This window comes from Silene latifolia, chromosome 8 (genome assembly GCF_048544455.1).
Source record: "Silene latifolia isolate original U9 population chromosome 8, ASM4854445v1, whole genome shotgun sequence".
NCBI classification, from domain to species: domain Eukaryota; kingdom Viridiplantae; phylum Streptophyta; class Magnoliopsida; order Caryophyllales; family Caryophyllaceae; genus Silene; species Silene latifolia.
Genome location: NC_133533.1, coordinates 52,866,699 through 52,894,672, shown reverse-complemented (window position 1 = coordinate 52,894,672; position 27,974 = coordinate 52,866,699). Strand labels below are relative to the sequence as shown.

Sequence of the window (27,974 nt, the reverse complement as noted above, 5' to 3'; positions counted from 1 at the left end):
CATGGAATTAATAAGGATTTGAAACTTTTGAACCCAATTCCAATTTTAATTTCAAATTCTAAGGTTTACCAACCTGTAAAATGACTCAATTATGTAATTTAATTTTAACTATGTTTTCAAACGTGTCATTAGAGAATTACAATGGTTATCTTAGTGGTTAAATGTGCACCACATAGGAATACGCGTTTTAATTTAGCTGCTAGCCGTTTTTTTAAATCTATGTTCAAGTTAAGAACTTAAATTTAAGCTGAGATGGTATGATCTTATGGTTTAGAATATGTGGAACTATGATAATTTAGTGTCGATTTTAATTCTGAAGATTAAGTTTGTGTTGTTGATGGGATGCAGGTTTTCCGAATCTAGAGTTCTGAGTTCTGCTTCAATTGTTGATATATATATTGGTGATGGATGGTGTTGATCGAGATTTCTTAAGTTCACTCCCTCCTGATGTAGCGGATAAGATTTTAACTTTCATGGATAATCCTCATGATATCTTGCGTGCCAGTTCAGTGTCGCGTGCATGGCGTAATATCGGTAAGTGTTTTTTTTGTAAAAGACGGATATCTACATTAGGTATTGGGATTAGGTAGACTTTTGAAAATTTGGCGTACGTTTGCTTACTCCATTCTATACTCATATAATATTATAATGCCATAGTCTCTTCATTATTGTAGTTTTTACCCTTATGATGTAGTGACTCCTTGAACCATCAGTTTCAAAGATTCTAAACTAATATGAAATGAAAGTGATCACTACCCTGTTTATGATTTTTGAGAATGTGCATTTATGAATTTTATAATCGGGGTTAGGTATTTTCAGCTTAAATCTTTTCTCATCTCTTGGACTATTTGTTTTTCTTTGAGATGAGTAGTATACAATGCTTGGTAACCAACACACCTCAATAGTGTATGTGTTTCCTAAACTAATGATGTAGATGTCTAGTCTTTATGGCGTCAGGAATCACATCGCTAAAATGATACACGATTTAAGAAGGGAAAATTGTATATTGTATCTTACATCATTGTATCATGTTTGGAAACTAAAGAATAGTGAATCGCTACCTGCATTTTCCGGAAAAGACATTGAATTATCTGCTTCTGCATTTAAATAAGTTCATGATTGAAATTGACAATACCTTATATAACACTTGATTTTGAAAAATATCACATGAATTAAGATTTGAATGTGCATTTTTTCTTTGTTCAAGGTGAAACAACCTTTTAATGTTTGTTTTTGGTGTTTGTCAGTTATATCAAACGGTATATGCAAGCGTTTGTTTTTCAAACTGTTCCCGCAGTTATCTGCCATTTATCGTGTACTAGATACGAATGACACGCAACATAATTGCTCAGAGGATGGTAGTAGCGAATTTGATGAATTGGACCAGCTAAAGACGGAACATAGAGTATTTGCCTTTCTAGCTCAAAGTATAACTTTTTCTGAAATTGGTGAAATATTATCATATGCTGTAAGTGCTTCAAGCACTGATAATTATCCTGATGAGAGTGCATATAACACTCTAGAACCCGGGGATGAAACAAGTCATGGGGCTTCATATTGGTCGAGCTCAGGACAGAGTAATCCTGAAGTGCCTGAGACACTAACCTATAAACTAACTTCTAACTTTTGTCTCATCACTGAAATAAATGTTCAGCCTTTCCAAGGTAAGAGTTTTACTTTTTTGTCCCCTTTAATTAGAGTTCTTTATGGATGCCCCATGACTTTTAACTTAATTATGCTTGTTTGAATTCTCAGATTTTCTCCTACCAGACTGCCCAATATATTCAGCTAAAGCAGTGCGTTTTCGTTTGGGTTACAAGGTATTACCCAATGATGAGGAAATGGGAGAGGTGGATTCTTTAAACGGCCATGTAGGCCTACCATCTGATGAGGAACATTTTGTATGGACCTATATCTCAAAAGAATTTCCAATGACACAGGTTAGTATCAACCTTGAACCTGTTTCCTTGTGATTGAACTTTATTTCTGGCTCTTAACTAATTAGTTCTTAGCTAGAGAATGCATACTTGATGAATTTTTCCGATTAGCAATATTGTTTCAGTTGAATGTTTTTGGTATCTTCATATAAACCATCAATACCATTTTAAATCAGAAACCCCACATTGTTCTTAGTTAAAATTTTCTTGACTTAACTTGAACGCTTACTGGTGGTGTCAAAATAATTATGCTGGAGTGTATACCATTGTAGAATTAATATGACATGCAAGAATGCAATAGCTTGTAACATAAACATACATTATGACATATAATATATTCATCTACATAGCTCAAGGTTCTTGTTTATAACCATTCTTTTCTCCATCATTTAATTAATAAAGGAAGTTCTCAATTAGACACTCTCATAAGCAGGAGAACCGCCTCCAAAATTTCAAGCTTCCAGAACCCGTTCTTTGCATTGGGGGAATTCTCCAGGTGGAGCTTCTTGGTAGAGTTCAAAGACAAGAAATGGATGGTCTCTTTTATATATGGTCAGTTCACTAAATATTTCATTTTTTTAAATAATTTCTAGTTACTGCCTGATATACATTATTTTAACAAGTACTACTTAATAAAAGAACCTTTGAAAATAAATATCCAATAAATACTTCATCTTAATTAGCATGATATTTAGATATTCCTTTTTAGGGTGTTTCATCATATTGTTTACATCCTTTTTTGGTAAAATTTAAACAATCTTATTACCAAACTACCCTCATTCATCCACGTAATCTATACCCAATACCCACTCACCTTATATACCCGGGCCAATAACCATCCTTCATCAATTAACCATACACCCCACCACCCTGCCAACACTAACCCCTACTCCATTATCAAAACATTTCCCTTAGCCACCAACCCTCGCCATATCAACCTCCTCCCTACGTCTACCCACAAACTTATCCTCTTCCCCCAACAACCATGTTGAACACCCACCTCCATCAAACATCAATATGAGCGAAAACTTCAAATGTCGTAAGCCATCCATACCTGCCAAAAAATGACCCTACCCTAACGAAATATCTCCACCGACCTCGAGAAACCCTTTCCCTTCCGTTGAAACCCCTAGATTTATAAAATTTTAGGGTGGGGAGTTTTTAGGGAGGGGATCGCTTGTACGTGCGGTGGGGGTTATGTTCACGAAGAAATGAGGGATTTGACATAATTTTGGGTTGTTGTTCGACGGATGAGCGACATTAAGTTCAAATCGGGGTTGTTTTATCTGATGACTTTGGGTGGGTGTGCAAGTGACCTATGGTGATTGAGTAGATGAAGTGTATGACTAGGTAGTGTAGTTGGTAGGGGTATATGGTATAGGTAAAAAGGAAAACACCTAATCCATTTATCTTAAATTTTCTAAAACTTCGAACAAAAAGTAAATGTAAACATCTTGTTGTATCAGACGAATTATTTTCTTTTTACAAATATATACCCATCTTGAATGTTTATCATAACAAGCAACTATATTTAATAAGCAACATATCATTGAATTTAATTTTGTCATCATATCTTTTCTTCTTCATCTCTCACCTTTCTCATTTTGTAAATGAATTGGTCTTAATCTATATTAAAACATACCTTTTATTCTTCAAAGCAATCATGTCATAAACCTTTTATAATTCCTCTAACATTATATGCAAAACTTGCTCTGCCTTCATCCTCTAAAGTGCCCACTTGGAAGAACATCCTTCTTCTCTCGATAGTTGATAACAAAGTCGTGTCTTTATTAATGGTAATTGTTAATGACCTTATCATATTCTAGCTCTTAGTACAAATCACTGAAGCTAATTTAAATTGGCTAAAATCTTAATTCTATTATAAAAATTTTAGTTGGGGCAAATTTAGTTGCTTGTAACTCCTAACATAATTGCAAATATAAGACTTAGGGGGCAAGATCTCTAACAAATCGTTTGAACTAGTTAATGTATTTGTGGAGAGAGATGGAGGAAAGAGGATAACGGAGGATATAGGAGGAAAATGATGATGCATGAAGGAGAATGAGTACGATGAGGATGGGTAATTGGACAGGTTTAAAAAAGAGGAAGGCGATGAAAGAATAGAACTTGATTATGAGTTTAATTGTAAGTGCAATAAGTGAGTGATGAGATAGAAAAAAGAGATGATAAATAAATAAACTAAGTTTTGCATTATAACGGAATAGGGGTATTCTAGGAAGAAAAACTGTGAAGAGAATTGATGGAAATTACAATGATTTTGATAGCAAATAGAAAAGACTTTTTACTCCCTCCTATAATCCTATTTGTTTCAGTAATTTCATTTCTTTTTGCACGATTGTTAAGGTGGCAAGTGAATTGACAAGAGGTAAGGGTAAGATTATTGGTAGTCTTGAGACAAGACTTTGGTAAGTCTTAAGACAAGACTGACTCAAGACTACCAATAATCTACCTAAATCTTAATAAAGTCTTAAGTTGAGTCTTGGATTTCCAAGACTCAACTTAAGACTTTGGGTGAGTCTTGACCCCACAATCAAAGAAAAGTATCCAATGAATGGATCACATGTGTCATTTCTTTTTATTCTTTTTTTTGTATGTTTGCAAAAAGAAGAAATGAAATGGCAAAATAGAGTCTTAGGTGAGTCTGACTGATATTGTATAGAGTCTGATGTGAGTCTGAGATAAGTCTGAGCAATATAAAAATAATAAAAGTTAGTGGAAAGCTAATGTGGCAGAGTCTTAAGACTTTCGTGAGTCTGACTGATAATCTCACCCTAAGGTTAAAAAGGAAAGGTGGGAGTACGTTAGTTAGGTGGGCCAAAATATATAAAGTACATAAATTTTCATTTGTGATGGGGCTAAATTCATCACAAGTTTGTGATGTGAGACAAGCTTGCAAGTGGGAGGGCAAGTGGCCTAGTTGTGAGAGGTCACAAGTGTGTGACCATTACAAGCAAGACATACTGAATAAAGTATGTGTTACCTTAGTTCAAACGCAAATTCTATTGTGCGACCGTCGTACATGCGATGAGAAAAATGTGATCATTTTAGGTAAGTAGTATCCACGTTTTATGACAAAAAAAAAATGATTACTTTTTTCAAAGAGGTTATTATTTACCGTAAAGTGATCACATTTTGCCAATTTACACGGAAAAGACCGTGGTACACTAGAGTTATTGTAGGTCAAATTCAATAAAAGAGACAAATAATTATAATTTTTCCAGTTTTAAAAATGGAGCAATACCATTATATATGCCTTAAAAGGAAAATTAGGCATTTCAATAATGGAGTAATCGGGAATGCATGGGCCCGGGGGGATTCAACCTCCCTCGTCATCAAAAAAAATAAAAAAAATAATTGAGTAATCGCCGAGGATGTGTTTTATCTCAAGTATTCTCTCCTATTTCGTGAAAGACATACACGGATATCAATGCATATTTTTCTACTTTTTTCCACACCGCATTAGTGATTATACTATATTCATAAATGGGTAAATAATAATAATAATAATAATAATAATAATAATAATAATAATAATAATAATAATAATAATAATAATAATAAGGCCTTGATATTAATTTTACGACTTTAATTTGTATGTATAAATATGAGTATGAAAACTTTCATTAAATATGAGGGTATGGTAACTAGAATAATTTATTACGCTATCGCTCAAAAATAATTTTTTTATTGTTTTGGGTTGATTTTGAAATTATTTATCAAAATAATGTCAACGTAATAAGCTTGAGTTATTTTATCCTGAAACACGAAGTAAACACGCCACTAGTTATGACGTGGTTACTTTTGGTAGCAAATATAAAATGAACATAGCAAACATGCCATTACCATTAACGTGTATACAGAAGAAAACACGCCATTATCACTGGCGTTTCTGTCAAGTGATTTGACCGCATAAACAGAAGCTTCCGGTCTTTACTAGGCAAGAACACACCATTATCAATGACATTCTTTAAAGCATTCATGCCACTAGTAATAGCGTGTTTGTTCAGCTGCATTTATATTCTACAGGACTTATAGAAGCTAGTGGTTTCTATTGAGCATAAATATGCCACTACCAGTGGCGCTTCTATAGAAGCATACCCGCCCACTAGCAATAGCGTGTCTACTCAGGCCATGTTTTTTTTTAAAAAAAAAACAAACACACATTGGCCAGCTTTCCCCATATGCTGCATACTTGTGAAGCTTAAATTAAGGCACAATAGACAACCATACCACAAACACAACCTCTTTGCCAAACATAAACACAATCTTTTTGCCATGAAAAAGTTTTGGACACAAACCATTGTCTAATAAAATTTAAACAATGTTTACACACAACATTATCTAATACGAGGGGTTAATAACTAATAAGTCTACCAACTAAATTGTCAAATACATTTAACATCTAAATTATTACATTAACTTATTCAAATTTTATTCTTTCCCCAAAGACGAGACAACAACCGCTTTCCCCTTGAAGACTATGGGGTACTTTGTTCATTAACGTGTGACAAGGTAATAGTATAGCGTCTCGCTCGTCGTGAGAACTCTTGCAAGGTAGTATTGTCATCCACGACCATCGAGTCAAGCAACTCGTTACTCCTACTTGACCCTTCTCCCCTTAGTTGTTCCGTTGGATAAAGAAGATGAGCATAGCCTACATGTTATAGAAATTGAGAGGAGTAGTTCCAGATGTTAGGAACCATGGAGCGGAAATGAGGAGGCACCTCAAGAAGCATGACTTAAAGCTCTTTATCACATGTCATATGAATGTTTGCAAATCCAGGCTCCAAATCCATGACCCCCTGAAACAAAATAATAATATCACAAATAAAAATCGATGAAATATGTGTTAAATATTAATAGACAAGCATAATAACTTACAAGCTAAGATATTGAACGCCCCCTAAATATGGTTGATAAGTAGCTTGTTGGGAGAAAGGGCTAATGAATAAACGAGTGCGATCATGATACCAAACCATCTAAGGGTCGTAGTACCTCATAGTGTTGTCATCCTCCACACCACGAAACCCAAATTGGTCCCTCCCACCCCACATTTCTAAATAAGGGCTATCCTTATTCAACCAAGTAATTATATGGGCACTCCTTTTGTCAACTTTATACAACTTAGGTTATGTATTACACGGTGCAGGGATATCTTGTTTTCACCCAAACCGACGACCACCCTATTAGAAAAATGCCACTCAATAATGTCGAAACATATTACAGGTGCTATCAAAACAAAATCATCGGAGTCATCATGACAGAAATTAGGCAAAAAGAAAGAATTTGTTGGGTGTAAGGTTGCCTATAAGCTAATCTTATCGCATGGTATCAAAAGTATCCCTATACCTGTGTGATTGTGCCTTGAGATCTTTAACGATTCAAACTTAGCCAGGGTATATTATCACAAAGGCTCTTATTGGCACAAAGGCTCTTATGCATCCTATGAACATTGTCACAAAGGCTCCCGTGCACTCTGATGTAAAACTTAGTCGATTTTTAAGTTTGATTTAGATTAATAAAATTGCAGCGGAATATAACATTTTTATGGTGTTTTATTGAATTTAAAAAGCACGAAAAATAAAGGATATGACGTGAATATCTCTCATCCTTCGCAAAGAAATTGATTCAAAACATGACTAATACTCAACTTCGCAAGTAAGAATGGTAACTATCTCACCCTCGTAAGAATGAAACAATAAACTTATAAATGCGCAAGTCAATAAGCACTAACAAGAAACTCTTGTATTAAACTCTCTAATTGCATGTTTAAAACTAATTACAAAGATCCTTATTTATAGTGTTAAGATTGACATTCTATTCCTAATAGAAGACTATAAAATCTATCTATAACCAATACAAGAACAACCGGACTCCTGAGAGGCTCTTTCTAAGGGTGATCTAGGGCGATTCTAGATCTCTCTTCTTTCTGGTAATGGCGAGACCACGTAATCCTGCTGTTTTACTTCGGCGAGGTCGCTCTCAACCAGCTTCAGCAGACGAAGCTCTTTCTTCTCCTCAGGTACCTTTGCTTAACGATTGTATTAATCAGGCTCTTGCAGCTTCTTAATCTACAAATCCTAAATCGACTAATAGGATAGGGATTTCCCCACCTAAGACATCCGCTCCTTTAGTAACTCCTTCGGTTTCCGTTCCCACTCCCGTTGTCGTTCCTATCGTAAAACCGACATGGGTTGATCGGATTTCTAAGGCACCTGTAGGAATAAAACTCCACTACGTCACAGATTCCGTGGATAATATTGGTGTAGTTACTGATGAATCTGACATTGAGGATGAACTTGCGTATTGGTCAACTACTCTTGTGGGTCAATTTTTAGAGGGTAAACCATCGCTTGTACAGGTGCGCAAATTTGTTAGTAAGTCCTGGAATCATGTGACAAAACTTGAAGTGCTCTATTACAAGAAGGGGTAGTTCTACTTTCGGTTTCAATCAGAGAAGGATTTGTGTACTATTATTAGGGGAAGTACTTGGAGTTTGGGTAGTCACTCTTTGGTTATGAAGATATGGACTCCTCAAATTTCTAAGGAGTTGGATTCTGTTTCAAGGGTGCCAGTTTAGGTCACTCTACCAGACTTGGACCCTATTTTTTGGTCTGAAAAAGCACTAAGTAAGATAGCTAGTAAGATAGGTACTCCTATGTATGATGATCCTGTGACTACAGATAAGGAGAGACTATCATTTGTCAGGCTTATGATAGAAGTGGATGTTTCACAAAAGCTACCAGAGGATATTCTTTTGTATACCTCTTATAGTCAAGTTTTGCAGAGGGTAGTATTTGAATGGCTGCCATACTATTGCACACATTGCAAGAAGTTGGGATATGATGTAAAACAGTGTAGGTTTCTCAAGCCTAGGCCTACACAAGAGCCTATTACTGTTGTACAAACTGCAGAGGTGTACGGCACTGTAACTCCTGTCATTGCTACTACAACATCTGTCATCCTTGATCCCTTGTTGATGATGTAGTTCTAGTTACCAAGATAAGGAGAGAGAGGCCAAAAGAAGCAGGTACTCAGTCAGTCCCTACTGATGGTGGTGTTGTGATCCGGAAGAGGTATAAGAAAGTGGTCCCAATTCTGAATGTGGTTGCAAATAATGAGGTTTAGGTTCATTTTGAAGAACTGGAGTATAGTGACATAGAGGATCCACCTCTTATATCTCCATGAGAATTGGTGTTTGGAATATTAGAGGGATGAATAAGGAGTTTAAACAACAAGAGATAGTGGAGTTTTTTGCTACTAATAAATTGGATATTATGCGAATAAATGAAACTAGAGTTCGTGTTTCAAACTTTATCTCTATTAAAAGGAGAGGATTTAAGAATTTTCGTATTTTGCATAATTATGATTATCATTCTAATGGCAGACTCTGGGTTATTTGGAATAAAGCTTCTTTAGTGGTTAATACTCTTTCAGCTGGAGATCAATGGGTTCATTTACAAGTTGAGGCTCCAGGATGTGCTACTTACCAGGTCACTTTTGTTTATGGACTGAATTCTTTGGATGGGAGGGTTGGTCTATGGAACTTTATGAAGGACGCAAGGCCTACATGTCCTTGGGTTTGTCTTGGGGACTTTAATTGTGTGAGAAGTTAGGATGAGAGGATCAGCAATACTGCAGCTAATCTCCAGGCCTTAGTAGATTTTAATGAAGCAATTACCATGGCTGGTTTAGAAGATATGGTCACCCATGGATTCACCATTAATTGGACTAATAAGCAAGAGGAGGGGAAGAGGAAATGGATGAAACTGGACAGAATACTTGTTAACACTGAATAGGCTACTGTGTTCCCTCACTCCTATGCTGATGCCTTAACTGCTGGGGTGTCTGATCACTCACCCTTAGTTGTTAGTGTGCAGTCTAATGAAGCATCCAGACACAAACAGTTTAGATTTCTTAACTGTTAGGCTTAGGACCCTCAACTCTATGACATTGTTAATGAGGTTTGGCAGGATAATGTTAGAGGGTGCACTATATATAAACTAGTGAGTCATCTAAAAGTGGCTAAGAAAAGACTAAGATTGCTACATCAAAAATCTTATTCTAGTTTAGTTGAGAGAGCAAAGAGGAAGAAAGGTGAACTTCAGGAGTGTCAGGGCAAGCTTTAGGGGAACCCCATGAATGCTGCTTTGATGCTTGAGGAAAAAGAGTTATGTCTATAATATTGTAACATTAAGAATGCTGAGTTTAGTGATGTTTATCAAAGGGCAAAAGCTCATGGAATATAGATGATGGATGCAAATACCTCTTACTTTTTTGCTAAGGTGGCTGTTAGGAGGAGTAGGTGTCATATTAGCAAGGTAAAGGACATGAATGGCAATGATTGCAGTACTTATGACACTATCTCATAAGCTTTCCTTCAGTACTATAAGCATCTGTTGGGGACTTCCACTGCCATTAAGGAGTTTGATCCCAATATTATCCTCAATGGTCAATGTTTAAGGGCTATTTTAGGGGGCTTGTTAATTCAGGATGTCTCAGAATCTGAAATTCATTATGCTCTTTTTTCCATAGATGTGAACAAGAGTCCAGGGCCTGATGGTTTCTCCTCTGGTTTCTTCGGACAATCTTGGGATATCATAAAGGAGAAATTACTAAGGCAATAATTTACTTCTTTAGAACGGGGAAACTTCTTAAGGAGGTAAATTCTACTTTGATTACTCTGATTCCAAAAGGAGATAACCCTAGTTCAGTATTGGACTATAGACTTATTTCCTGTTGCTCAACCATATAATAAACCATTAGTAATATTCTTACTAATAGGCTAAAGAGAGTAATGCCTGATCTAATAGGGCTTGAGCAAGCTGCATTTGTTCAGGAGAGATCTATTGTAGACAAAACCATGTTGGCTCATGAATTGGTCTCTGGATATGGTAGGCAGAGTTCTTCCCCTAGGTGTGTTATAAAGGTGGATATATAGAAAGCATTTGATTATGTCCACTAGGTTTTTTGAGAGCTATTTTGCCTTTATTTGGACTACCTACTAAATTTTTTAGTGGGACCATCACTTGTGTGACCTCTCCAAAGTTCTCTCTTAATATAAATGGTACTTCAGTGGGATACTTTGCAGGGAAGAGGGGATTAAGGCAAGGTGACCTACTCTCTCCTCTGCTTTTTGTGCTATGCATGGAAGTTTTATCTAGGATCTTAAGGAGGCTACCAGAGCACCCCAGCTTTAGTTTTCACCCCAGATATTGCAGGATAGGCCTTTCCCATCTTATATTTGTAGATGATCTGCTGGTTTTTTACAAGAGGAGACTATCCCTCTGTTAAAGTTGTTGAGGCTAGCTTGCGTTTGATTTCTGCATTCTCTGGATTGACACCTAAACCCTCAAAAACTAACATTTATTTTGGGGGAGTTCATCCTGAGGTCTAAAGGAATTGATTATCAGGGACACAAGTTACTTGGAAGGGACATTTCCTTTCAAGTAGCTTGGAGTCCCCCTGCATTCTTCAAGATTGACTAACGAGATGTACTTTTCTCTTCTGGCAAAAATAAAGAACAAGATCACTTATTGGGCCAACTGTAATTTTTCTTATGCTGGAAAGGTTCAGCTCATTAATACGGTTATTTTTGGCATTGAAAGTTTCTGGTGTGCAAGTTTTAAGCTGCCTAAGGGAGTAATCCATGAGATAGATAAACTATGTAGAAGGTTTCTATGGGGCTATCAGAATGCACACAAACTGATATTCTTTGCTTGGCAAAAAGTTTGTAGAAGCAGGACACAAGGAGGATTTGATATTAGGGAAATCTTGAGCTGGAATAAAACCTTGCTGCTGAAAATGTTTTGGAAAATTACCACTGCATCTCTTTCCATCTGGTTGCATTGGTGCCATCATTATCATCTACAGGGATTGGACTGTTGGAATATGGTGCCATCATAGTCCACTTCAACAGTATGGAAAGCCAATTTTGCTGCAAGAGATGGATTTGATGGTCAGGTTGGTTCCATTATAGATGCTCAAAACTGTTTAAGGGACTGGAATAGGAACGGTAAGCTGCAACTGTACCAGGTCTATTCTATGTTCCATGGGAGACACCCTAATCTTCAATGGGTAAAACCTATCATGGATGGAGTAATCATGCCTAGGCATGTTGTGCTTGTTAGGATGGCAGTGCAAAAGGGTCTGGCCACTACTGATAACTTGAATAGGAGGGGAATGCACATTGTGAACAGATGCTTCCTTTGTTTGGCTACAGCTGAAGATCAACAACACTTGTTCTTCTTACGTTCTTTTTCTATGGCAGTATACAAATAAATAATGCTCTGGTTAGGGCTCACGACAAGGTCACTTTGCCTACAACAGGAACTACTCAAGCTGTCCAGATATCAAGGTAAGGGATGGAGGAAAAAATAGGCACGATGTAGTATGGCTGCAACTGTGTACTTCTTATAGCAGGAACATAATTGACGAATTTTCAATGTGTCTCACGCACAATAACACAAGTAGTTTATCAAATTTAGTTTTATGTTTTTATTCGATTGTATGCTAATATTAATGGTAGCTTATTAGAGGAAGTTGTAGAGCAAATGCTTAGTTATATTGGGTATTTTGTTATCTAGTGGTTATACTTTGTAAGAAATTCTCTTTTTCTAACGAGAAGCTGATTTCTTCCAAAAAAAAATAATAATAACTACTCTACTTTATCTAAAATTAGGAAACTAATTTTCCTAAACGTATTAGGGAATAATAAAACAATACCGAATATCAAACTGACTCGATTTAGGAAAATAATATTAGACTCGGTCTAAGGAAACAACAACTTCTACATGGTTTTGAAAACTAGGCCACTTGGAGTTGGAAAGCGTGCCACCAGCTCCCTTCATTGTCTTCCATGTTATCCTACTTACTGATTTCAAGCCAATTTTGAAGCCTTTTAATTTTGGGACACATTTTGACTAATCAAAACTTCATTTTCATTGTCCCTTTGATGCCCCTGCATCACATGCCATGAGCCAAGGCCAACTATCGGTATTTTCGGATTCCACAATAGCAAAATCTAGAGGAAAAAATTGGTTATTGACATAAATTGACATCGCTGTTAAAATAGTTCTTTTGTACTTCCCATATAAGTGTGTTTCATCAATGATTATAACTGGTCGACAATGTTCAAAGCCTTCAATACATGGTTTAAATGCCCAAAAAACACGCTTGAATATTTGCATAATTGGGGTTGGGGTTGGCGTGGTTGGAAATTGGAAAATTATGCTAGGATAGATGCTTTTAAACCTTTCAGGAAACGAGGTAACATCTCATATGATTTCTCTCAATCCCCAAATATTTTCCCAATTGCTCTTTGTTTTGCATTCCAAGCTTTGGCGTATGATAAGTGTAACCAAACTTATCTATAATGTGCTCAACAATAAGCTTCACCTTCATACCCCAATCAACCTCAACAAGGTTATGAATAACATGACTTATGAAACCCAGTTTCAAATTTAGGTGGTCTCGAAGAACCATGTTGTAACACCCCCATACACCAAATGCCTTACCAGGACCACCTAATGCAAGAGAATGCTACTATCTCGGTTACCCGAGACAATGTATATCAAATAGACCATAAAAGAACGTACTTTAATAGATAAGTTTAAGTGATTACATAACAAAACCAACTATAAAGTAAAGTACAATCGTTCTAAAACCAAACTACAACTAAAGAAACAAAAGTATTATGACAACACAGCGGAAGACTACTATCAGACTCATGGCAACTCCATCCCCAGCTAATCCTGCACGCATCCATAGTATACCTGCTAGACAACTGCTCACCACCACTACTACAGATATAGGCTATAACAACGGTTAAAAACCGTTGTTATATAAAAAAGCGGACGTTGTTAAAGCGTCCGTTGTAAAAGGTTTTAACAACGGTTGGTTTTCTTAAGGAATCCGTTGTTAAAACTATTAACAACGGTTTTAAGTATAAAAACCCGTTGTGGAAAGTGTGAGTCAATTTTGGGGGGAAAGTTATAACAACGGGTTGTAATATACAAAACCGTTGTTATAACTAAAGACAACGGTTTTTTTTATAAATAACCGTTGTTGTTTGTTCTTAAAAAAAAAATTAAATTAAATATTACTAGATGCATGCATAATTACGGCCCGTTATAATTCTGATGCATGCATTATTACTGCCATCCCTGTGCATATGAACGGACAATATGGAATGAGAAGGGTTAGTAATAAGATTTGAAGCAGCAGAGAGAGATATGATGATGATTATGGCACAACTTCCTAACATATATATTAATTAAAAAACAACTCAAACCACACATTGCTTAGTATAAATACATGCATTATCTCAACTAACATTCCATTATCTCACTATATACATGTCCAAACCCTAACTGCTAAAACAAACTCCAAATAAATTAACCCTACTTAATCTTTCAAAACAAACTCCAAACTCCAACAAAATGAATGATATCATCCTTAAGACTCTTACTATGATCGAGAACAACAACAGTTTCATCCGCCGGTTGCTCCACATTGAGGAAAGTTTCATGAGCTACCTTGCGGATGCTCGATCCATTCTGAAGGACGCCAAAGAAGATGCCTTGACGGAGCAGCAGCAGTTGCAGCTATATGACGATATAGCAACTGCTGAACGGAACCTCCAAATAGCCAAGGAGGAGAGGACGGATATTATAGAGGAGAATAAGACCCTCTATGAAAATATAAGAATTGCATTTTTATTAATGTAATTTTTTTTTTAATTTATGTATTTATTATATATATATATATATATATATATATATATATATATATATATATATATATATATATATTAATTATGTTTATCATGCATTCCTCTCTATCATCTTGCTTCTTCTTTGTTTTAGTTTATTTAATTTGTTTTACTAGCTAATTAAGCGAATAATACTTAAAGAAATAACATAATGGTCGATAAAAACTAACACATACACATGCAAATGAAATAATTAGAAAAATAAAATAATGACGATGAAAGACGATGAAACCAACAGTGACGGCGAGATTTACCTGATAATTAGACGATGAAATCAACAGTGACGGCGAGAAGATAAAGAGACGATGAGAAAGAGAGAAAGAGACGATGAGAAAGTGTGTGTTTTGTGTTTGTGTTTGTGTTTGTCTGCTGGGTTTGTGTTTGTGTATTAAGGTTTGTGTTTTGTGGTTGTAGCAGACTTGTGTTTGTGTGGTTTATAGTATGGAAGGTATTGACAACGGTTACTAAAGAACAACCGTTGTCAAATAAGTTTTAACAACGGTTGTAAATCAACAACCGTTGTCAAATAAGTTTTAACAACGGGTTCCAAAAGTAACCGTTGTGATTACTTTTCACTAACTTTGCGTCAATTTTGCGCCAAATTATTAACAACGGTTGTGCATGTGTAACCCGTTGTTAAAACTTATAACAACGGTTTTTATAACCATACCCATTGTAATTCATTTTAGTAAAATTCGCGCCATACATTCTACAACGTCTATTGTGATTTTCGTGAATAATCGTTGTTAAAGGGTGTTGTAGTTGCCTGGATTTGTAGTAGTGCACCCCCGAATGGATCACCACAATTTTTAAAACATTTAAACGGGGTCAGTTACTGATTACACAAAACACAATATATAAGGTACAACACACATATTACCCAAACTCTGTCACAACTCCACATACCTGACTACACACTAAAGTGTGTAGCCCTGCCAGAATACTCATCGCAACAGATATTCCTCGCCGCTAATGGAGGACCGCAGCCGTTCCCACCTAAGCCCCGCTCATCTCATCCGAGCAATAACCCATGTTCATTAATGTGCACACCCCCTTCTGTGGCGGGTTCCACAGAGGGCGAATCAAGGGTGTGAAGCTACTCCCGCAAGTGACTACACTTAGCCGAGGCCGCACCTCGCGAACCACAGACAATTACACAATCAATTATGCAACAACAACTCCAACACAAAACCAACATGTTATAGATCAACAATAAACACAATCGCCACCAACAAATATGTAACCAATAACCGAGTAGGGAAACCCTATCTGGAAAAGCAATCACCAAGATTGTAACAATAGCGAATCAGCAAAGTTCCTCTACGAAATCACCTCCTATCAAATATACAATCATACAATCACCATCTAATAAACACAATACTCCCCAAACCCCCAATTTACCCAATTAGGGTTTCAACCAAAATCAATGAAACAACATAAAAACTATACTAGGATCTTACCCACAATACGACGGTCTCAACGGCGTAAAGAACACAACGATTCGACGACTCTAGCCCTTAGGATTTGATAGCAATGAGAGAAAGAGAAGTAACGTAACTTTGTTTAATCTTTGTGAAGTTTAGAAAAGTGTAAAAATGAAAAGAAACTGACGGATTAAGTTTATATATCTTTCTCACGTTGCTATCAAAACCCGTCAAAAAAACCCGTAAAACCAACTTCCTCGATCGAGTAAGCCACTTACTCGATCGAGTGCCCCCTACTCGATCGAGTAACTCACTTACTCGATCGAGTACCCATCAGCAGAATACTGTCTTGTAAACAAAACATACTTACTCGACAGAGTAAGCCCCACTCGATAGAGTGCTCAAAGACATAGAAAACCGTAGTATTACAGTCTTCCCTCCTTAAAAAGAACTTCGTCCCCGAAGTTCAACCCGTACTCAAAAACAAAACCTACTAACTCAAACATGACACAACAACGCAACTAAAACTCAAACAAAACTCCCGATCACAACTCAAACCAACTCAAAACAACTACTAACTCTGCAAAGACTAACATAAAACCACACCAAAACCTTATGCGATCATCTCCTATCATGTTTTATAGTCTCTCGACACTAACTCCATACACTTCCAAATACCATCCACAAACGCCGCTAGCTTCGTCTTACTAACATTTTATCACTTAGAAAATCCAATATCAAGACACTTACAAACATCAAACAGAATGTTACATTCTACCACCCTTAAAAAGAACTTCATCCTCGAAGTTTACATACACTCATAAACATCATCATCCAACTTTCAACACTATCGAACTCATAAACATCATCATCCAACTGTCAATACTATCGAAGTATTCTCCCATTCCTAAACATCGCACTACTACAAGCACGACCATGACCTTAATAATATCCACCACAACACAAATCCATCCTTTATTTTACACCAAGGCTCAAACTTCCAATTATACCGCAACATGTACAACTATCAAGCTCTCTTTATCGCATCCTACTCCTCTTAAGATAAGTGTTACGTCCTCGTAACCCACTAATACTAAATCATTTGCTATACTTCCCAAAATCCTCATCATCACCACATGTCAACGATAACCGACTATAACCTCAACACCTACAACCATTCCTATATCCAGGTCTCTCTTCCTATAACAGTCCTCATTCCTCAATTCATTCTGCACTCGATCTGACCTATACCATAAAATCCTCAGCAAAATCACCACACCAACTCTACAACATTACAGCAAAATGACATACTCCTCTATACATGCGCTTATCTCCATAATCATAATTCACGATCCACAATTGTTACACACACTCTCACTAGGTCCTCCAGCTCTTCTTTTTATTACCATAACTCATCCACAACTTAACATGATACTAATTTCCAACACCCTATACTCACTGTCCCAATAAAAGATTATGAACCACTTGCAGCTTCCAGATCATTACAACATATGTTCCACAAATCACTTACCATTACTATGTCAACCAATGCCTCCTCTGAAAGAAGATCACAAGTACTCCAATAACCTCTTGCAACTGTGTCCCATCAATAGGATATCACTCTACCATGACAACAACGAAAGCATACACAACTCTCTTCCATATCAGACTCTACCCTCACTCCCAAGCTGAAACTGGTAAGAAACATCAATAAACAAAACAACCGTCTATTTATCCAAACCGAAATTCGCAGGAAACAGCAGTAAACAAAGCAACAATCTATGTATAACTGGTATGTACTTTCGAAAACCCGTATAGTAATCATCCCGCCTACTCCACCACAACCGATGACGGCATCGCAACACCGCCACCAACAGCCGCACCGCGGCGCGTAAATACCCATATCACAACACGAACTACCGTGCCCAGATCACCACCCGAGGCACAATAGCCACATCGATAGTCATCGCAACTTACACAATCCTATAAACACTAACTCGGTATAACTTCCCGGACAAGAAAACTTACTCAAAACCGCTTTACTAGATCACAACGCAACATATTACATGGAATAAACTGATAAAAACCTCATGAATATCATCCCCTACCATTTCACGGAACAAACATATATCATGAATACACATACAAGTATAACTAGCCATGCTAGATCACCCAAACTATCACTTTTTAATATCATTCCATTAGGTTACCGTACCTAACATATATTACAGAACATTCAGATAACAACTTTATAACTATCACACCATACCACTTCTCGTGAGGTCAGAACCTCACACAAACATTTATACACATCATAGACCCGTAATCACACCAACTAATCAATCATGATCACGTAAGTTAACACTTCATAAAGGTTATCTCTCGCCCGAGCTTAAACTCGTATGCCCTTCATAACACATTCTCCCATTTGCGTAACCACCACCTCCTGACAAATGTAACCATACCATTAATAGCCAAGTACTAGCAACCGTCTCCTATAGACACATCGTATACTCCCTCACAACCATAAATATCAATCCAGTTTCTACAAACTCAACCTCTTTAGAATGACTATCTTTCCTATTTATCATCACCCTTAATCCCTAGTGACAACACCTCAACACTACCACTGTTCGTATATCAAACCTCTTACACTCATCTCTAAATATCACGGTTTGTTTCCCATCTTCGGTTAGCATCCCAAATAACGAACATCAAATCTATCTACAAAATTTACTTGAACATTCATTCTAATTCTATCCGTAATTATATCGTCACCTAACTCCCCACCAAAATCTCATATCGTGTCAATACTTTACCAACTTTTACTCCTCTTAATTCCTCGAAACTCATGGCTAAGATGTTGTCCCGAAACTCCTATATAACCATTAACTCAAACCCTCTCATGATGATATCGTACATCTCCATGATTCCTTACTTTCATGCTCCTTAACTCCGGTCAACGTTATCTTAGTTTACTCCCCTCATTCTTTTCCTTTTACACTAGACAAAAACAATTAACAATTCAAATTCTTATTTCTTCTACCTAACTCTTTAGTGCTCCGGTTACCTTCTCATTGCTCCAAAACTCAAATCCCATAATTTCATATCAGTATCATCTCACTCTTTCTTACCGTGGATCTTCTCTCATCATGCTATCACTCACACTTGTCACCAATCTGTCCACACAAGCAAAGCTTACTCTCCAAATTTTTTTAGAAACAAAAACTCATTTCATACCACCTCTTAATAAACCAAATTCCCCAAAATCACTCACTATCTACAAATCCACGTCGTGACATGTCTCCATCTAAGTTCACTATATATCACTCTTCTCCATCCCTCTACAACGACATTTCATTACATATATTCTTAGCCAACACAATCCTAACCATCTCCCTCCATAATTTCTTACATATCTCAAGTTGCTACAATCCACATCCTTCCTTTCCATCTTTTCATTCTCACGTTCCTTAAACTTACATCATCCCTTTCCCATATTCACTTAGCTTTACATTACTCAAACTCGCGATTATATCACTCACCACATCTCACAAAATATGTTTCTTGCCTCGATAAGCTCATCAATGTTCCCTTTCCTTTACCACTATCCCTCACAACCACATATAACTCATCTCCTCCCCCACCAAACTCATGCCCACCATAAGGTGCTACTCTTACATGATAATATTGGGTAACTTACGCATCAAAACCAACACATATGTAAAACAATGCATAAAGAAGCAAAAGAACACCTATGAATTAAACATAATATGCGATGAAGTCAAAAGATAAGCATATGACCCAAAACAGGGGTCACTAGATCGAGTGCAGCATACTCGATCAAGTAGGTGAAGGTCAGAAGCACGTATAAGAAATTACCAGGGCTACTCGATCGAGTAAGGGGTACTCGATCAAGTAACAAGAGGTGCACTCGATTGAGTAAGGGCCACTCGATCGAGTACCCTCCGCAGTTCTCAGCACTGTCCAATTTTCGTAAAACGGCCATATCTCACTCGTTGCTTGGTCATCTTGGGCGTGTGACCTATCGTTAGAATCGTAAAAGAACAAGATATAGCCTCCAATTGGAATCACATCAAAATCGTATATACATCTCAAGTTATAACAGTTTAAAGACAACCTCTCTATAATCAAACAACATGACTACTAGATTCTTTCTTCCAAACAACTTAAACCACAACAAGGTAGACAAAAACAACTCAATACTCATAAAACCACTATTCCTATTCACGTGTTACTATCTTCAAAAGCCAAGCAACAACATCCATCATGCACATATAGTATTTAACTTGTCAATCATGTATTACCCACATGTTTTTATTCTATAACTTTACGTAAAACAATAACATAATATATGACATAAAATCCCCTATTCACATGTTACTAACATAGCAAAAGTAGAAAATTCACTTCCATTACATAAACATGTTCTCCACATGAATTTCATATTCTCATGCAATTCCTTACTTCATCTTTTCAAACCAATTCATAGATCATATTCATACATGTATCCACACAATTTTATTCATCCAATCATATGCATATAAACAATAGTAACTAGTAGCGATCCCAACCACAATTCATGTTATCATAAACAATTACCTTCATCTTTTCCACCACACCTCCATTCAACCACATAACACTCATCCATCCAACATATTCATCCAACACATCATTCAATATGTATGAAATAGAACATTAATAAGCACATAGCGTTCCCATGACACCCCATAGTGACCGGTTTAAAGTTCTAGGGTGAGTTCGCGACTTTAAGACGTCTCCCACGTCTTTGCATTAGCTCCTAAAAACTCCAACCCGAGTTCATTTTAAGTTGACTCTCTATATTCCTTGGGCTCATTATTTGCAGGTTCTAAAATCGTCGCTCTGATACCACTTTGTAACCCCCCCCCCCCCCCCCATTTACCAAGTGCCTTACCAGGGCCACCTAATGCATAAGAATGCTACCATCTCGGTTACCCGAGGCAATGTATATTAAATAGACCATAAAATAACGTACTTTAATAGATAAGTTTAAGTGATTACATAACAAAATCAACTGTAAAGTAAAGTACAACCGTTTTAAAACCAAACTACAACTAAAGTAACAAAAGTATTATGACAACACGGCGGAAGACTACTATCAGCTCGTGGCAACTCCATCCCCAGCTAATCCCGCGCGCATCCATAGTATACCTGCTAGACAACTGCTCACCACCCCCGAATGGATTACCACAGTTTTTAAAACATTTAAACGGAGTCAGTTACTGATTACACAAAACACAATATATAAGGTACAACACACACATTACCCAAACTCCGTCACAACTCCACATACCTGACTACACACTAAAGTGTGTAGCCCTGCTAGAATACCCATCGCAACAGATATTCTTCGCCGCCAGTGGGGGTCTGCAGCCGTTCTCACCTAACCCCGCTCATCTCATCTGAGTGATAAACCATGTTATTTAATGTGCACATCCCCTTCTGTGGCGGGTTTAACAGAGGGCGAATCAAGGGCCTGAAGCCACTCCCGCAAGTGACTCCACTCAGCCGAGGGCGCACCTCGCGAACCACAGACAATTATATAATCAATTATGCCACAACAACTCCAACACAAAACCAACGTGTTATAGATCAACAATAAACACAATCACCACCAGCAAATATGTAACCAATAGCCGAGTAGGAAAACCCTACCTGGAAAACAATCACCAAGATCGTATCAATAGCGAATCAGCAAAGTTCTCTACGAAATCACCTCCTATCAAATACACAATCATAGAATCACCATCTAATAAACACAATACTCCCAAAACCCCCAATTTACCTAATTAGAGACTCAACTAAAATCAATGAAACAACATAAAAACTATACTAGGATCTTACCCACAAAACGACGGTCTCAACGGCGTAAAGAACACAACGATCCGACGACTCTAGCCCTTAGGATTTGATAGCAATGAGAGAGAGAAGCAACGTAACTTTGTTTAATCTTTGTGAAGTTTCGAAAAGTGTAAAAATGAAAAGAAACTGACAGATTAAGTTTATATATCTATCTCACGTTGCTATCAAAACCCGTCAAAAATAATCCGTAAAACCAACTTACTCGATCGAGTAAGCCACTTATTCGATCGAGTGCCCCCTACTCGAACGAGTAACCCACTTACTCGATCGAGTACCCATCAGCAGAACATTGTCTCGTAAACCAAACATACTTACTCGACAGAATAAGCCCCACTCGATAGAGTACTCAAAGACATAGAAAACCGTAGTATTATACATGTCACCAACATAAGAAAAGTCGTGAGGACCTTTATATGTGATAATGGTAACAACTTTAGAATGGAACTCTTTTTGTGTCTCCCTTAACCGTCAATTGCATGGTTTAGGTGATCACCCACATTTAAAATATATGGTGTAAGGCTTGGATTCCGCAACTTGGATAAGCTAGGTGATGGAGGAAAAGGAAACAAACAAAAAAAGTCAGGCTTCATTATCGACGGCGAAGGCGGTGACCGAAGGTGGTGGTGTTGGTCGGAGGTGGCCGAAGGCGGTAGTGTTGGTGAGAGGAGAGTAAATTAGGGTAAAATTTAAATCGATTTGGGGATAGATCTGAAATGAGGAAGCAGCGTTGGTGAAGGTAATAAGACTATGTGACGGACTGTCCGTCACTACTCCATCGCAAAATTGGTTTATGTGACGGAAACTCCGTCACAATCCTGTGTTTCTCAATTTAGATTATGTGACGGAGAAGCCGTCGCACATATTCTTTTCTGTAACGGACTTTCCGTCACAAAAGCCTTGTTTGTGACGGAAAATCCGTCACATAGCATTGGCGCCCTTGGCTTTGTTTGACGCGCCTTTATTATGTGACGATTTGTGACGGATAACCCGTCACAAATGCATTCTCGTCACAAATCCGTCAGTAATCCGTCACAAATCGGAAAAATGTGACGGATTTTTTTTCCCGTCACTGGATGTCCGTCCCTAATCCTTATTAACCTTGTAGTGGATATGTTTTAAACACTATATAATGTCACCTCATCTACCACTGAAGCTTTGGTTGCAAACATTTGTTCAACTACAAACTCTTTCCCTTTTTCATACTCACCATATTCTCTCAAGTTTTCCAACTATTCAATTTCCCCTCATGTAATGGATCAAGCATATTAAACTCAATAATGGGCGCACTAGTAAAAACAATATCATGATCACCGGCCATCTTCTTCATTCACCATCAAATTCTCATCAAGTGTGGCCAAATCCTTATCAATCTCATCACCTTCTAAGTTATCATCAAATTCCCCCTCATTTACATCATTAGTTTAAAGAGATACAAATTGATCAACATCGTCTAGCCTAATAGGAATACTTGGCGTAGGATTCACAATTTGGCTAGAAGAAACTTCAACAAATATGTTCATCGATAGAACATCTGAATGGCGAACACTTGCCCATAATGCTTTAAAGGCTCCCTCATTATTAAGGGGTACAAATTTGAAACACTCGGAGTTTGGAAATTCATTTTCACTCTCAACTGAATACTCAAACTTTGAATGTCAATTCCTTTATATATCTCTTCAGCTAATTCCAAATAATTCATCTTTGTACTAGCTAAAATGAAACTTTGATTCCCTCCTCTTTAAGAAACACATCCATTTTGCTCCAACACTTCTCCATCCCAATAACACATAAGACGATAATTACAAATTTGCATTCTATAAAATAACAACCTATAAACTAATTATAACCTAATTTAACTCAAAACACACAATTTAGCAGCTATTGAAACAAAATTACTAATTTAGGGTTTTAAAATTTGGGGCGTTTTATAAAAGTGCATAAACCAACATATTAGACCTAAATCTAAGTACAAAATCAACATAATTAAATTCAATGAAGATAAATAAGCAAAATCTAAGTACATAATATGTCACTAAACAAATAAAAGGAAATTGGATTATCTTGCTAATTAAGTATATAAGTAGTAAATGATGACTAGAATACACTGGAGACACGCCGGAGATGAGAGGTCGAGGAGATTATGTGATATTGGGTGGCTTAGATGAGTGAAGGGTGGGGCGGGGATGGGTACGAGTTTTTCTTGGTGGGTACGGGTACGGGGGAGCCTATATCCACCACCGCCCCGCCCCAATGACATCCATAGTTAAGAGTGAGGTGAAATGAGTGGGTTCGTCATAATGAGAGGCAAAGAAAGCCGGGGTCTGTTTTACGAAAAAAAAACTACACTACATTAACACGCTACTGGCAGTGGCCGTTTCATTTATTAGACACACCACTGTAAATGACGTGTTTGGTTTTATCAGGAATGCTATAAGTCTACCCTTGTAGTAAAGGCAAACAAGCCACTAACCGTGGCATGTTTATTCGGTGCTTCAGGATAAAATAACTGGAGCCTTCGTGGACATCGTTTTGATAAATAGTTTCAAAATCAAACCAAAACGATAAATATTTTATTTTTGAGCGCTACTTTGAAAAATAACTCTAGTAACTATCTGTTTTTCCTTTTTTTTCTCAATGCCTTGTTAAGGTGTTATTGTGTACAAGAATGCACTCCGATCTGGACGAGAACGAAACTGATTTGGGTCGGAACCAGAATGATAAAAAGTGACGGATTGGAGACCGGATTCAAAAATTCTGATTCGGAACCGAACTACAAAATTCCGGTCCAAGACTGGACGGATTGGACCGGAATTTTCCCCTAGTCGCCTTAGTCACCTTCTTACAATAACTTTATAAAGTACATTATTAATATTAAGATATTATTTAAGCCTTATAATGACAAAGTAAGCATATTTAAGCATCAGTAACAAAAAAATAATAATATAAACTAGTATATGAAAAAAATCGTTAATTCCGATCTTTGTGGTCTATGGTCCGGACCAGAATGGACCTGAAACCGAAATATTAAAAAAAACATGGACCGGAAAGCGGACCTAAATTTTTAATTCCAGTTCCGGTCCGGTTCGAACCGGAGTATGCACACCCCCAATTGTGTATTGTTGGGCTTAGAATTACCAATATAATGACATTTTTTCCCGTGCCTGTCATGAAATAATGTTAAGGTCTTCAATTATTTTTGACAAGAAACCATCTCAAAGAAAAGCTTAAACTGATGATTAGGGTCCTAGATCGATTTTATAGTCATACACACCCTCTTAGGTAAGTCAATTTTTGTAGATCATATTTGTAAGTCAATTTTTGTAGATCATGTTGAATGCAAACTCTTATTTCCTACTCCGTATACTAAATGCATGTAGTTTGAAGCTATAAAAAAATTGTTATATTGTTTAAAAGCCTAGAAGCCTCTTAGGTTTTATAAATCCGCTTCTGCATTTCTTAGCCCTTGTATTTTTGTACTCATGATTTGGCATCCCTTTTCCGTGTGTTACATCTAAAATTGGTTTCATTTTTGATGATGATTTTCCAGTGTGGCTCATGTTCAAGTTGTTGGGCTGCCGCTAACCCCAGTTTTTAAAATTTATCCTCTTAAACCACCTGGAACGTTTTTGCTAATGTTCAACTCGGAAGCTGAGATCTCGGACCCGTCTTGCATTCAACCGTATCCTTATGAAATGGCCTCGGAGATGAACGAGAACCATGACATAGGTTGGGATCTTAATAAGCCGCCGTATGGGTTGGATGGTTTGGATCTTAATATGCGGTGTGATGAGTGTCATGGTTTGGATTTGGATCTTAATATGCCGCGTGAGTGTCATGGTTTGGATCTAAATATGCCGTATGAGTTTCATGGTTTGGATCTTAATATGCCATATGCGACTGATCATGGGGTTGAAGTTTATGATCCCGAAGATGAGCATAACGCTTATGATGAAGACATGAACGATGATTTTGTTGCCTAATTTGTATGCATATTTCAATCTTCATGTTGTAATACTCTGCCAACATCATATTAATTGTCTCCTAAACGCTTATTGACGATGACAAACATTGAGATAAAATTGGATTCTAGGTTCGAATTTCCTTTTGCGTTTATTGCACAACTTTATAACTTCCTCAACCCCTAAATTATCAACGTCTAATCTAAACGTACTTGTGATACGTTTTACACTTGAAAGAAGAGACCTTCTTTAACTCCTCAAGAGATTATGAGGTTAAGTTGTTTTTCATCGGCAAATTAAGAAACTTGTGATACTGGTAACAAAACTTCGCGCTTTTGGGCTTAAGTGAGAACAAAAGAGCTCAAAGATGAACATATCATCTTCAAGTGAGAGTGTTATGACGGTGGTGGGTCAGATCATTATACCCTCATTATTGATCTTCAAATGTCAAAAACAAAAATCATTAAGAACCAATTTTAACAGAACGGAAGGAGAGATGCAATCTGTCACCAAACATGCCTCGTGGAGTCTTCGGAGTAAAACTTTGTATGCCTAGTTTTTACGAATTAGCATGGAAAGGCTATTTTTTTTTTTTTACATATGAAAATGTTAAAAGTTCTTACAAATTGATGGTTCGTTTGTTTAGACTATGAGCCATCTTACAAAGAAAAGGAAAATACAATAAGACAAACTATTACCAATTCGGCTACAACTACTTCCAGACTGAAAGCAAAGTGTAAAGGTTCTCTGGACGGTCTTCAATTAAAGCTGACAAAAACTGACCCGACCCGAAGAACCAGACCCAACCCACCCAAAACCCGACCCGATACAATCTGAAAATTGGGTGAACCAAAAATGAACCGATCCGACCCGACCCGATAACTGATAGCAGCCTTATTTTTTCCCACCCGAACCCGCCCCGACCCTACCCGACCAGTGATCCGATATTTTCTCAACCCGATAATGAACTAGCTTAATAATAGTTTAAATAACACCAACTTAACATTTTATCTTACTTATTAAAACTTAAAACTACAATTAATACACTTACCCGTTATTTAAAAATAAAATTACCATCTAAAACTAAATATATAAGATAAAATATATGCTAATAACCTGACTCGACACTGACCCGCTAATGACCTGGCCCGACTTGTCACCCGTTGACGACCCGACTCGAAGATGAACCGAACCGACCCGAATCCGTCACTAATCCGAACCCGATATGATCCAACCCGTGTTGACCCGGCTCGTAACCGACCTGAGTGACCTGAGTGACCCGATTGTCACCTCTATCTTCAATGAATAAGCAACGAACCACTCACCCTCAGATGAGACACAAAACTACTATCCCTGAAAAGTAGACCTGGAAAAATCAACTCGACCCAAAAAGATTGACCCGAGACCTGAAATCGCCCTGAACTGCCGTACCTGATTAACACTCGAAGCTCGAATTGATCCGTCCCGAAAATGACCCGAGCTTTGATGGACCCATAACAGACCCGACCCGAAATGACCCGATCTGAAACCAACCACCCGAAAATAACACGACAAAACATAACTTTAATAACTTTAATTGACCCCAAAATTAACAATTGAAATTCCTTTTTTTATCCTAATCATTGACCCGGAAATGACCCAATCCGAAATAACTTGAGTCGCTTGACCCGAATCAAACCCGGCCAACAAACCCGAAATAGACCCGTACCCCGAAATGACCCATCGCGACCCGAACTAACCCGGAAATTTGAAAAACACGAAATAATCCGATTCAAAATTACCTGATTCGAACCTGACCCAATTAACCCGTTTGCCAATCTACTCAAAAGTTGATCCAAGGATTTAATATTGTAATGCCACCACAGTGACACGGAACAAGCACGAGTAATCTAGATCAATTGTTTTTACTCTTTTGCATTATAATATCCAAAGAATC

General features: G+C 37.3%; 1 protein-coding gene across 1 annotated transcript; it reads left to right on the top strand.

Annotated features, from left to right (window-relative positions):
- Positions 1 to 249: 249 nt before the first annotated feature.
- Positions 250 to 26,059, top strand: LOC141595176 (F-box protein At4g00755-like). The gene is made up of 5 exons (XM_074415147.1): positions 250 to 534; positions 1,248 to 1,664; positions 1,756 to 1,940; positions 2,371 to 2,489; positions 25,627 to 26,059. Exons 1-5 carry the CDS (start codon positions 405 to 407, stop codon positions 26,057 to 26,059), a joined length of 1,284 nt encoding a protein of 427 aa, XP_074271248.1. The 5' UTR covers positions 250 to 404.
- The last annotated feature ends 1,915 nt before the right edge of the window (positions 26,060 to 27,974 follow it).

Excerpts from the sequence above, each read along its gene's own strand:
- LOC141595176 (XM_074415147.1), top strand. The coding sequence starts at position 405 with ATGGATGGTGTTGATCGAGATTTCTTAAGTTCACTCCCTCCTGATGTA. Across the intron at positions 1,665-1,755 it reads AAATGTTCAGCCTTTCCAAG|ATTTTCTCCTACCAGACTGC; the intron begins GTAAGAGTTTTA and ends TTGAATTCTCAG. Across the intron at positions 2,490-25,626 it reads GATGGTCTCTTTTATATATG|TGTGGCTCATGTTCAAGTTG; the intron begins GTCAGTTCACTA and ends ATGATTTTCCAG.